Below are 13,582 nucleotides of genomic sequence, written 5' to 3'. Positions count from 1 at the left end.
TGAAACTAAAAGTTGTCTTCATTCTGTGAAGGTAATATAACTCCAGCTAGTTCAGAGATGTTATCTATAAAACATGACATTTTCTCTTTTTTTTCCCCCCCAAGAAAATATGTTAAATACGTTAAACTCTGAAGCATAAATGCTTCTATATGCATGGAGGCAGCGTGACGTGTTAACAATGTTCAAAACAGCCATGGAAAACCCACTGTTTTTAAAAGATGGTAATCATTTGCCAGCTCTGTTAGTCAGCTTTTTTATTTTCTTCCCACACACTCTGTCGCCACAGTCCCTTCATTTCTTTATCTTTTATTCCCCTGCTCCAATTCGTCAGTGTCTTCATTTCTTTCCACACATCTCTTTCACATCCTACCTCCTTACCTCTTGCGTTACACCTACTCTCTCCACTGAATTTGTCCCTCTCATACACTTCTGAATTTCTTATCTTCTTGTTTGAATTGGTTTCTTATTACGGAACCTCTGCTGCGTGTCACTCTTTCTCTCTCTGCTTTTGCTTTAAACGTCCTCTCATATTTTTATTCAGCTGTCTCATTGTTTCTTGCAGCGCTTATTTCTCACTATCTCTCTCTGTGCTGTTCTTTCTTCTCTAGAGGAGGAAGTGGAAAACTTTGACGTGTCCAGTCTCCAGGAAGAGGCTCTGAGGAACATTGAGGCTGACAGCTTCTGGTGCATGAGCAAACTGCTGGATGGCATCCAGGTAAGCATGTGTGTACGCGCGTGTTTGAAAGATCTAGGCTGTCTTAGAGTAGATACCCACAGCTTTATACTTTTGTCCAAACATACTGTAGATGCAATATTCCATGTCTCCCAGTTTGTCCGTCCTTTTCTCCCTCCACATTTCTTTTATTCGTTCTTTTAAATATTTTTGTTAGGATTTTGGTTTATCTGCTCTGTTCTCAACAGAGTAGTGGGTAATACTGTATTTAGCTTCTTTTACATTTCTTAACCATTCAACAACAGTTTCCAATTGTCCACCAGGAGTTTTTGCATATTTTAACCATAAAAGGGCCAGAAAGTGTCCTGTGAGTAAGTGCTTTTGCCAATTTTTCCACAATACTTAGAACCTTCAATATCCCACAGTTTACAGTATGTCAAAAGAATCTATTGACGGTTAAAACACGAAGGAGCAGATTCGCTGACTTCAGGCAACAGCTCAAGTACAATTACTGTAATGACCCTATATTGGTTGTGAAGCTACTGTATCTCTGATACAGCAAACATTGACGAACTTACAGTAATTTGACGTTCACGCCTGTGCAGACGTTCCGGCATAAATGGTTAAACTAATTGATAGAAAGAATAAATGCTTACTTGTTAGTGAAGTCTTTCATTCTTCAAGTTACACATCCAGTTTAAGACTAGTCCACACTTACTTCTTGGCCTCGGAAGATGATCTTCTTTCTCAACTTTCCTTGTTTATCTCACCACTCCACATTTTTATGCTTGGCAGGAACTCTACAATTGGCAGTACAATGTTTCTGCACTTTCATATGAGGTAGAACGGGTGATAGCCCAAGGGTTAGGTCTCCCTACTGCAGAGATCGTTCGTCCAAAATGCTGCACTTGGAGTGGTGAGAGGCTGTGTACGCTGCACTGCAGGGTGTTCAGTCTTGGTGGTATCAGCAGCGCTAACACTCTTCACATTACAGGAACACATATGATTCGCTGTTTGGTTTAACAAGCTGAAGTTTGCTTTATCAAACAGTCAGCTAAATTAATGGTTTCTTTTCCAATCAAAGCCTTAGCTATTATATTTGTGCAAGGTCCAGTCTCACACGTCTGATGGATAACTTATTTCTTCTTCATTACTGTACCAGCGAACTGCCTGTTGGGGTATTAAGTCCAGAGAGTACACTTTTTTCATCAACTGTGTGCGTAAGCTTTCTTTCCCCCTTACTTGAGATCGAATTGACTTGACATTGTACATGCAGGGTCACGCATACAGGTAGATGCACCGGTCTGTCATCTGAAAAGCATCTCTACTGGCCTGTGTAAGGTGTTTATCCACATAGTCAGCATACTGTCAAGGCCCTGCATCAGGACCCCACTGTCTAAGTGCTTACATTTATAATTCATGTGTCTCAGTGCTTTCCACTTAAATGTACAGACAAACTGGCATCTTGGCCCCCCAGTTTAGTTGACATGTGCATGATGCACCACAACAGATAATCAATTGAATGCACAATGTTGAATGTTGCAGGTTTCGGGTGGCCTCACTGTAAAGCCTGCTGGGCCTCTGTAACCATGTGTGCATTATGTACGAACGAGCCTTTTCTGTGCAGTTTTAAGAAATGTGATTGTATTGCATATTCCAAAGCAGGCGCAAGTGTTTTGAGACTAGATAATTGCACACAGACCACAGCACCAAACTTGATTTTGTTTCATCGTTTCTTCCCAAACCCTTTTGCCCACCAGCTCTCTTAATCGACCTCGCTCTCAGCAGTCATGGTTGAGCCATCTGTCAATTCCGAACGTGCCTGCCTGGGCTGGTGCTAGATTTACTCTGAGCAGTAGCACTGTTACTTAGCATCCTCATTTCTGCCTTGGTCCTCAAATATGCTTTCACCATATGCTAGATGAAAGCACATCCGATTCAATAGAGGAGGTGCTATGCGTTCTGCAAGCAAAAGTGGAAATATATGTTTTAAATTTTAAAACATCAACAATTTTGACATTTTCAACTTACTCATAATTTTTCTGGCATGGTTTAAGAAGCATTGGCCAAGTCCTCAGTGGGGTCAATGGCCCTAATCTAAAATTACACTTAAGAGAATGGCTGCAGCAGTTGTTCTTTAAATGATAAATTAGCCAATGGGATTATTTTATTATTGGATGGAGAGTTAAAAGAAACATTCTTAACCATAGTGGAAAAGTGAAAATGAAGGACACTGTTTCAATAGCTGATTTGCATTGAATTAATTTGTTTAATACATACATTGGGTGCATGAAAACATACTTAACATCTCTTTGGCCTACACTGAAGGTAATTAATAGTCAGGAGCATGTGTTGTGCATGAAAAGTGAGCATCGATAAATAACTATCAATTAGACGGCTATTCATTTAAGAAATTAATAGATGCTGTGCCTTGTTGCCCCTGAGAGAGCAAGACAGAGAGAAAGCCAAGCTCAGGAGAAGAATAGTGTGTGTGTGTGTGTGTGTGTGTGTGTGTGTGTGTGTTTGTAAATGCTTTTGTATGTGTAGGGATGCTGTTTGTCCCCATGCTTGTGTTTGTTTGTGACCTTGGCTCCAAACTAATTATGTGCAATGCACCAGGGAAGCCCATTTTCCCCCCCGAATGCTTTCTAAACAATCTGACAGAGGCTGAGTGCCTCAGCACTGTAATTAGTTGGTGATCCTTGCTCTGACCTCTTCTCAAACCTTTTCACATCCACTATACACTATTAGACTTAACCGAAGGGCCAGAAGGTGGGGGCCTGGGGGTTAGAGAGAGTGTAGAGTGTAGTTAGGTGTGTTTACTTTTATTTTTTCTTATTTGATTTTTTTTCTACTCTTTTTTTGCTCTGCATTTGTCCACATGGTTTAACACCACAATGTGTGTCAACTATTTATGCGATTGATGCAGTTATAGTCTTGCAGCTAATTATTTTATTTCTGTGCATGTATGTGATCATCACCAGCGCTCCCTGGAAGCTGGTTTGTTGATTTTTATTTAATGGCATGACCTTGTGTGACCGGGAGAGCAGTCTTAGACCTCAATGAATATAAGGGGAGCAAAGGACAGACAAGATGCAGAAGGATGGACAGGGGAAGGGAAGCAGGTGGTGCTGGTAGGAGCTATTGGAGTGAAGGATGCTGTGCCAGCTGATGCTTTCCTGCCACCTCACTCAGAGTCCAGAGGGTTTCTATGGAGCTCTCTGGAAAGATGGGAGACCAGATAGGTGAAGGTGTCCCAACAGAGGAGCACAGTCAAAGATGGGGTGCATAGTGATAGATTGAAAGAACAGCTCAGCTCATTTTTGGCAGGATTCATCAATTCTTCATGATGTGACCCAACATGAGCTGGCAAGTGAAACCACACATGCATGGAGGCATTCCCTAAATATGAGTGAGCACAAAAGGCGCCAAAACCAGAGAGCTGCCACAGCCCCCAGCGATCCAGGGGGGCAATGGCCAGCACCACAGAACTGCCTAAGCCAGCACATGTAGTAGCAGAAGAGCAGGCTCCATGGCATGACTCGTTGGTTGGTTGCCCCCCAGTGCCCCGCTTTCAACCACCACCACACACCCCACCCACTGGACGAGCCAGAGGCGCCCCCATGGCTGAAAAGACCCACCCAAGGGTCTAAGCAGTGCCCTCGCAGGTGGAACCAGTCTGTTTAATTTACTTGCTGCCTTTTGGTTTTTCCTCTGAAATTGCACACTGGTTTTTGACTTCTTTTGGACTAGTTTAGGCAAAATATTCAATTTAATCAGAAAGCAACAAGCTCATAAATATGAATTTAACATGGATGGTATTTTTTTTTTTTTGCAAAGAGACATACTTTTTTTAATCACTCCATTAACCACAGTTGCAATTTTATATAATTATGTGGTGTACACTGGAAATGCTTTGGAAGGATTTTTTCATTCTAATACAGTAAACTGGCCATTAGCTCTGGTTTTAGCAATTCACCACCATTCTTCTCTCCCCACTAAAATGGAGCAGCATATTTTGGCAGTCAATTCATTTAAACAGCTTCTCTATTGAGCAGCTGCTTAAATTGGCCGCACCCCAGCCCCTTTCTCTAAAGGACCGGGCTGGGATAAAAGGTAGGTTGGAGTGATCAGTTGATTTTAGGGAACTTAATGCCTGTTGATGCTATATTTTGTACAAGCCATTTTTTTCTTGTAACTCTGTAGTACAAGGGTTACCCTTGTAACCCTTTTCTTTTCACCCTTGGGTGGCCTTTTTAACAGCTGGGGAATGCAACATTCTTGTGTATTTAATATTGATGACATTAAAGCAGGTGTGTAGGCTGACATCCAGGGCTGCATACCCATGCCAGAACATGTAATACGCCCTGCTTTAGCAGACAGAGTGACAGTTGCAGGGCTTAAATGAAGACAGCCATTCTTCTGCGCTGGCATGACCTTTAAGGCAGAGGTAAAAGAACAAGCATTTGTGTGTGCATGTGTGTGTTAGGACAGTGTCAACAAGATGACCAGCACACGGTCCTCCACAGCGATTTGCACATTAAACAGTGCAGCCCACTGTTGCTGCATTTAGATCAAAAAACATGGCTGAATTACCTGAGATAGTGGACCGGAGGGGACACATTAGTCATGTTGGAATGGGCTAGTGTTTATTACTGCTCATGATTCCCCACTCATGGCACATTCAAGTGCTTTTAAGCGTGACTCTACCTTTAAACTGAGGCACAAATTTGAATTTGAATGAAGGCTAACTATAAAATAAACAAACAAAAAAGGTAAATGGAGTTGCCACGGATTAGTGCATTGTAGAGACACAGCTCTATTCACAGCTCTATTCTGACCCCAGTGTAACCCCATCTCTCCAGCAGCCAATTAGTCTTTTACTCTGCTAAATTGGACAGCGCCTCTGGCTAACCTGACTAATGTAACTTGTTAAAATGGTTCCGTATCTGATGTTTCAATAGAACTAAGTGAAAGTGTCATTTCTGCCCAATATTGTGTTCTTGTCCCAGTAATGCCAAACTATAAAATTGTATTGACATCTGCAGTAAGATAAACCTCAGTAGTTAAATCTTGGTCACATTTAACCGTAAAGACAATTGAAAAATCAGCCAACAGGTGAACTCATGGTGGCAGCTGTGTCCAGTTCAGGTACAAAGAGTAAACCTGTGTCTTCAGGTCATGTCCAGAGAGGTCAATGAAGTCACTAAGTTTAAAAAGTCAATTTTCCTGCCACTACAACCCCAGGGGCTCTTAGTTTTAAAGCCAGCAGATGAAATCCTGCCTTTTATGCTAATTCTGCAGATATGCTTTTTACAACAGGGGATCTCAAAAGTATTTCTACTTAGCAGGACCTGACTTCGAAATTTTATTTCATCTCACCATGTGAATTTATTACATTTCAATCGTAATCTTGACCAGTAAGGGGTCTAACATAAAAATATCCGGGATGCTTTTTATTTTTCCTTTTTCTTTTTTTTTTTTTTCTGAGTTTGAATGTCACATTTTGATGTATTAGCCTGTGACATGATGCATAGTTGTTAGGCAATGTTCACTTTAGTTCCCGTGGTCGCAGCATTTACTTTATCTTCAAAATCGCTCTTATTTATGACCAGAAGGAGGATAACATGAATTATAGTTCAATTTATCCAGTTTATGACAACTTTTTGGACTAAATGTTTTAACATCTGAGCTGGCAAGAATAATATCTGGCAGGTATCAGGACTATTTGATGTCATGAATTAGGTACTTATTAGGCGCTCCTAAAGTAAAGTTGAGAGGTCCTAGAAACTGAGAGATCAAAAGTCAACTTTATCTCGAACTTGGATCACTGCAGTTAAATCATCATCAAAATAAACACAGTTTCTATCATCTAAAATACACAAAGATTAAATAGTTCGCAGCTCTCATCCTTGCTGCTCCATGTCTCGGCTCTCTTCAGCTCCTCCCTTGAAGCTGAGTGTGTCTGCTTATTGTCAAGGCAACCATCTGTTCCTACAGTGCCAGCCAGAGATGGGGTCTCCCTTGAGTGGGAACAAGGGTCCGAGGACCGACGTCTAGCAGACGGTAGCCAGACCAAACCAGACGCCATGTCCTGTTCTGGTTCCCCCAAGGGTTCTCTATCGTCACCTTGGCCTGTCACTCAATCCACCACCTACGCGCAGAGACACACATTCACACATACACACAGGAGGAATGATCCACCAGCTGGAGTGTCTGCGTGTGGTTGTGTGTTTGATGCATGTTCGTATAAGTGTTTCTATTGTGTTTCCTGTGAGCCTAATTGGTTTGCCTGGTAATGCATCTGCTGTTTGAGAACAGCTTAGACCTTAACTCTGTCGTGCCCCTTGATGTAAGCCACACAAACTTCCGACTCATCGTTTCGCTTTCTTTTTTTTAAGTGACATTGTGTTAGCTTGAGGGAGATGTGTGAGACGTGAAAAAACATTGAAGAATTGAAGAACACTGTTACTCTGGATCAAAACACATGGTGTTGATCATGTAAGGAGTTGTGTAAGCCAAAGTAGCACAGTTTATGCTGTGGGTTGTCTGAAAGTACTTCTCAACTAACTAAAGGTGATATCACAAAACAAGCTTTTTCGTTTGCTTTTCCAAACAACCAATATCAGGCTGCTCTTGGGTAAATTGGCTGTTTCAGAGGGAAAATGCTATAAATAAGCCAGTTTAAAGGTGACAGATTTAATTGTCAAAGAGATGGGTGCTTAAGTAAGAGTTGCCAGGTTACAGTGTGCTTTAAGCAGTCACCTGATTTCTTTTAACATCACTTTCATGAGAAATACAGTCAAAGGCATTGGAGAAGCGTAGTTCCTTTTGCCAAAGAAAGCTAATTTAATTTTTTTCACTGATGCACACGGGCAGCTCTGTATCCAATGGGACCTATTCAGCTCTCCCTCCACTCCTTTTCCGTCATTTTTTCCGTGTATTTTATTCTTCTATATCCGTAAGGTGCTAGAAAAAAATCACATACACATACTGTGCAGTTACAGAGAGGGGAAGAAAGGAAATGTGTAGTTTTTATATGATCATCATGTGATCCTATCCCCTTATCTATCAAAGGTGAACACTTTATTTTTTTTTATAAACTTCACATGTGAACAACAGAGAAAGTTGATAAAAAAAAAAAAAAATCTGTTTTATGTTTAAATTGTCTTCAACGAATTTTTGAAGAGAAATCTGGGAAACCCTTTACTGTCAGATTTTAGTGCATGAGCTTTTAGCCTAGGAGTCGACATGAAGGAGATGGGGAGTAGCTCTCAGATGAACAATCCAATTGACTCAAATGAGCCTCTGACTTTTCCCACTAGCACCAACCTGAGGTTAACACTTCTGGTCAACAGCTTGGTACAGACATTGACTGCCTGTAGCACTATCATCAGGTCAAAATTAATATTTTTCTCAGACTTGACTGCATTACCAAACATTTTCAAAACCAACAACAGCCTCAGCAGTACTTGTGTTGATTAGTAAATATTAAGTTGCAAGCATGCACACCTAACACTGGTAAAGATTATCAAGTTTGCTCAAATCACTGTGCTGCCTCAGCAAAACTTAAAGTATGGTTACAAAAAGATTGAAGGTTGCCCAGCCCTTCACATGTCCTATCCTGGCCATACCGCTAGGCCTTTCCATCAGCTGCTTAAATGATGCGGCTGTGTCTCAGATGTGTGAACTGTCTTGCTTTTTCCCCGTGTACATTAAAATTACTGCCCTTGAGCTATAGGCTATTGATGTACACACGAACACAAAGCAGCAGAATGAAATGTGGCCAATCCTCCTCCCCTAACCCCAGCTCTGAACAACTGTAATTGTCTACACCTTTGTCTCTAACCTTATCACAGCCTGTCATCTCTCTCATATAATCCCTTGCTGCCTCTCTCTCCCTTGCACTCACACAGGCCTGAGATTGGCAGATCATCACCCTGTCCTTCATTCTTCTCTACAACACTGTGTCCATTATTGTCTGTTCTTTATCTTGACCTGTCATCGCTCGCTCTTGCTCTCTCTCTCTCTCTCTCTCTCTCTTTTACACACACGTACACATGCACTCACAGCATTGTTGTGCTGGTTCTGTCCAACTCACTGATAGACATCCGGTGCCTCAATAGGAGGCAATCTTAGTCCAACGTGGAGCCATTGTTGTCTCTAATAGAACGGACTGAGAGGTGAAGAGGAGCTATTGATTCAGCTGATGGAGAGAGAAGAGGGGGGGAGAAGGAGAACAAAGTAAGGGAAAACGAGAGGCTGTTGACACCTGGCTTAGAAAAGAAACACTGACTTTATATTTGTGCACGGCGTGTCTTGTGGTTGAAGTGGGGCAGTTAGTTGCTGGGTCAGATGTGGTGGATGGACAGGTGGCTGGCAAAGAGGAGAACATATGAATTATGAAGAAGTGAGAGTTGATTTCCTCCCATTGCCTCAGCTGATCAAAGATATGACATATTGAATTTGACAAAGAGAGGAAGTTTGTGGAGGAAGAACAGTCAGCAATTGGGCCAAAAAATAATGACAGAAAGAGCCAAAACAGCGAAGAAGAGATGGGGAGAGAATTTAGGTAGGAGGAAGAAGAAGAGAGGAAGTGAAAAATAGGAGAGGAAGTTGAGAAACATTTGTAAATGGGATATATATGAATGTAGAAAAAAGGAACTAGAAAAAACTAGAATAAAACAAATAATTAAATTAGCATATTCCTTTCATCACAAGAAACCAACTAAACAACAATCAATCACAAAATAAAATGCACTGCAGCGTGGGGCAAAATGAAACACCAGGAAGCACAACAAAGCAGAGAGGAGACCTAATGGCATGTTCAAAACACTTCAAATCTAGCCTCATTAGCACCACCAGACAGATAAAACTACACATTGGGATGGAAAACAGAAGGAGGGAAAGGGGAAGAGTCAGAGATGGATAAAAGAGAGATTTACAGGCAGGATTTAAAAGAGAAAGTGGGAAGTAAATGAGTATGAAAACCAGAAAAAACAGAGGAGTAAAGTGGGGAACACTATAAAAGTAAAGGAGAGGCAAGACAGAGGGCAGCAGAGGGAGGATGAGGAGAAAAGAGATGAGGCGAGAAGAGAAACTAAGCACCTAGCTACACAAACAAACAGCAGCCCTGAAAAACTCAACCCTCAACCTGTCTATCTTTTTATTTTTTATTTTTTTAACAAATGTTGTGATTCATAACCACAGAAAAAAGAGGTGACCTTTTGCCTTCATTTCACCAAAGCAGAGAGTAGCCTTTGTTGTGGAAGTTCAAGCTATAGTTTGAGCTACAGGAGAATATACAGAAGGATGAGCCAGAACAGCAGCTCTCATTTATCTTGTATTTGTGTTGAGGGAACTTGAACTCTGTGTCAACAGTTTTTACAATTGATTGTTTTATTGGTGTTGTGCAACATGATCATTAATGTATTCCAGGAACTGGATACAGGACGTCAGGAAAGTGCTGACTCATTGAACTGGAAGTTGGTTACCTGGAACAAGCCAATAATGTTTTTCTTCTTCTACAGACTAAGCTAAAAATAAAAAACTGGTTACTTCCAGTGCGGAAAAGGCTATAGGATGAAAATGTAAGTTATTTTAAAGAGAAAAAGAGAAAACAACAGAAATGATGAGTAATTGCTTTAACACAAGTTTTCTGAATGAGCAGTCATTTTAGAAACACAATGTGGGGACATGTAGATATAGACTGGTAGATGAGTATTGCAAAGAAAAGTTGTGAGATATAGGTCTAAGAATAGGAGAGGCAGCATCAAGAAGAAGAAAAAGATGAAAAGAGTGAAAATTACAGCAATTGAAAAACAAGGAAGCAAAAATTAGAGTGTAAGAGAGAGTAGTGTTTGGTAGAGACGGAAATCAAGCTAAAGAGCGGAAAAAAGAAGCTGGTGGATGAGAGACAGAAAGCAAGTAGGAAGGCCAGTTGATTAAAGCCTGCAGCTTCAATAATGCAAATGTAATTACTTGCACTGGTCCTCACACTTGCTTAGCACCTAACCGTATTAAGACTGGGGTGGTAGAAATAGAGTGAGAGCAAGCCAGGGAGGGCTGAGCAAGAACAAAGGGAAGTTCGAGGGTGATTCAGATGACAACAGGAAGCAACTCATTATAATCCACCTCCGCAGACATGCACTAAGAGATAAACCTGGATGAATGAGAGGGGAAAGGGAGGGAGAGGTTAAGTTACAATTAGGGCCAGAGGAGGGATGGATGGAGAGATGCTGTACATGGAAACAAAAGGAGAGAATGTGGCCTCTCCACTGCCAGCTACTGATGGACGAAGGAGGACACACGCCTTGGCTCTGCGGAGCCTGAAGGACAACTAGAGCTGTTTATTGCTAAATGACCCCCACCCCCAACCACCCTTCTTTCTCCTTCTCATTTTTGCTCTCCTCCTTTCTCCCTCTCTCCATCTGTTGGATAGTTTGCCACATCAGCTGTTCTCCAGCACCACTGAAATGACCCCTCAAGGAAATGTAATCCTGTGTGTGTGTGTGTGTGTGAGAGATGCTTGTGCTGCTCTCACATCTATTGTATTTTGCAGCTTCAACTCTGCCCACTCCTGTGTTCATATTCTCATTTTGTTTTCACGTCTTAAAATGATTTGATGGACAAGATACAGAATGTGGTGAAAATCTAATCATCTGCATGTCTAAGGTGTTCACTTTGCCTAAAAGAGAAGTTTGTCTTACACACATAAACGCACAAACCTTGTGACACATTGGATAATTAGCACTTCATGAAAATCTAAATATATTTAATTAAAATAAGTTGTATTTAAAACAAAATAATATACATTTTCTGTTAGAAGTCTAAGCATGTCAGATGTTTGAGATCACTGCAGAACACTACCACAGCTAATCATTGTAATCTGTGGTTTTTGGTGGAAACAAGTGTGAATTTGTTGACTCTAAGAATGCTGTGTCTAAATCCGTCAGTGTTGGGCAGAAACAAACTGTTTGTTTTTGCACACTATGTATTAAACTAATTGTCAAAATACCATTTAGGACATTACAGGCCTGATGTTCATCCACCTCAGAATTTTATATATATATATATATATATATATATACACACACTTCACTTTCTATGCTCTTTGAGGGTCATTCACAGTCAACCTTCTTTCTACTTTGTCTTGAAGGCCAGCAATGTGCATGTTTTATCATGCCAACTTGAGATACACAGCCGATTTACTTTCTTTTTAAAGATGGCTCAGGCTTAGTGTTAGGTGTGAAATGAAGCCCAGCGAACACTGTCTGTAATTGCCATTGCACTTTTCTGAAAAATTTATCCACAAAGTGAAAATGTGAAATTCCAAACCCTTTTGATTGTTCGTTGTGACATATTGACTCGCAGGCCTTGTTGCTGAAAAAGTCAACCTGAAACACTGATGGTCAGGATTCTGAACAGAGGACTCTTTTTTTTTTTTTTAGTTTTTTTTTTTTTTCTTTCCTCCTCTCTCTCCATGTTGCCTACAGAATGAGAAATTTGACAAATATCCCTTTAGTGCAATATCTGTTTGATCTAATTAGCTGTTGTTTCTCCTGATTTTCCTTTTTCTTTCTTTTTAAACTTTGTTTAATGATGTGTCCACAAGGATTTTACCCACTTCCTTCTCTGACCTCTCTGCTCCTAATTTCTGTTTGCAATTATTCCTACACAATGTTTGAAGACTCTTTCACACCTGCATTCATCAGCATACATATTAATGACAGCCAATTTAAATGAAAATTTTCACGCTTGTACGTGTAGCCTTGTTCCATATTGAATCCAGATTTTTCTTCTCCTCAGGATAACTATACATTTGCCCAGCCAGGCATCCAGAGAAAAGTCAAGGCCCTGGAGGAGCTGGTCAGCAGGATTGATGGTGAGTCTCCTGCCTCTCCTCCCTCCTCTCTAAAATACTTTCTTCTCACAGCTCTGCCAGTTTGACTTTCTGCTTATTTTTTTCCCGTTTCGTTTCAGTCGTTTCAGTTTCTTTGCTCTGCTTCTCCTTTTTAAATGAATCAGTCATTCATTACAATGGCCATGCAAGATAATTCAGATATTTCCTTTTTCTCTCAAATTAGTTTTCCCCAATATAAATTTCACTTTTACCTACCAGGAGCCTCAAAGTCAAGATTTTTGCTATGTAATGAACATTTGAACTATGGACCTTTTTGCCCCCTTTAATTTTTCATTGAGTTCCAGGGCAAGGCTAAGGTTATTAGTTATTAATGGTTCTTAATATATGAATGTTGCAGTGAAGCGGAAGGGAGGCGATGATTGGAAAACACTTGTCTAACAAAAATGTCTTTAAAAAAATTGTTTTAATGAGGATTTCGCTCCTTTCACTTCCAACTTGCGGTTTGCTGAAACATCTGTGATAGCTGGAATTCCCCCCAAAAATCATTTCACGCCTTGATTCTTCCGAGGTTTTTGTCAGTTTGCAATGACACAACGCTATCGTGTCTTGCTAATTTTTTTCCAACCGGCTGTCAAAGAAATGCTTATGGGCTGGTGATTATTAGCACAAAGCAAAAGCCTGCTGAGCCCTGGAAGTTAATGTATGCACAGCGAGCATAGCTCATAGTCACTCCCAACTTAGTGTTAATTAGCAAAGTGGGTTTTTTTGCTTTTGTTTTTTTTTTTTTTTTTTAGGTCTTATTGTCAAAATAATAAATGTGAAAATACCCTCTGGTTTGCTTTTACATATCTAAATCTACCATTGCCACTGGACACTCGAGCAGTTTTTACAATGGACTGTGATGCATTGTGCAAAACAAGGTTTTATCAAAGCATGCCTTTGTACAGTGGTCATGTTCTGGACTAACCTTGGTGCTGTCCAACTATCCTGTCACCCGCTCTGTCAGCCAGAGGCAAGAGAGGACTCACTTGCTGCATCCAAATGGA

At 40.7% G+C, this 13,582-nt stretch overlaps 1 protein-coding gene across 2 annotated transcripts in view; it reads left to right on the top strand.

Annotated features, from left to right (window-relative positions):
* The window catches only part of tbc1d22a (TBC1 domain family, member 22a), a 106,656-nt gene that overhangs the window by 55,238 nt on the left and 37,836 nt on the right, over positions 1-13,582 (top strand). For both annotated transcript variants that reach the window (XM_029495037.1, XM_029495038.1), the window contains exons 10-11: positions 609-715; positions 12,482-12,557. In XM_029495037.1, coding sequence (XP_029350897.1) covers positions 609-715; positions 12,482-12,557 — 183 coding nt within the window. The remainder of the gene's footprint in view (positions 1-608; positions 716-12,481; positions 12,558-13,582) is intronic.

The sequence above is a fragment of the Echeneis naucrates genome, chromosome 23, assembly GCF_900963305.1.
Source record: "Echeneis naucrates chromosome 23, fEcheNa1.1, whole genome shotgun sequence".
NCBI classification, from domain to species: domain Eukaryota; kingdom Metazoa; phylum Chordata; class Actinopteri; order Carangiformes; family Echeneidae; genus Echeneis; species Echeneis naucrates.
The sequence above is the reverse complement of the archived record's forward strand: the minus strand, read 5'-3'. Positions and strand labels throughout refer to the sequence as shown.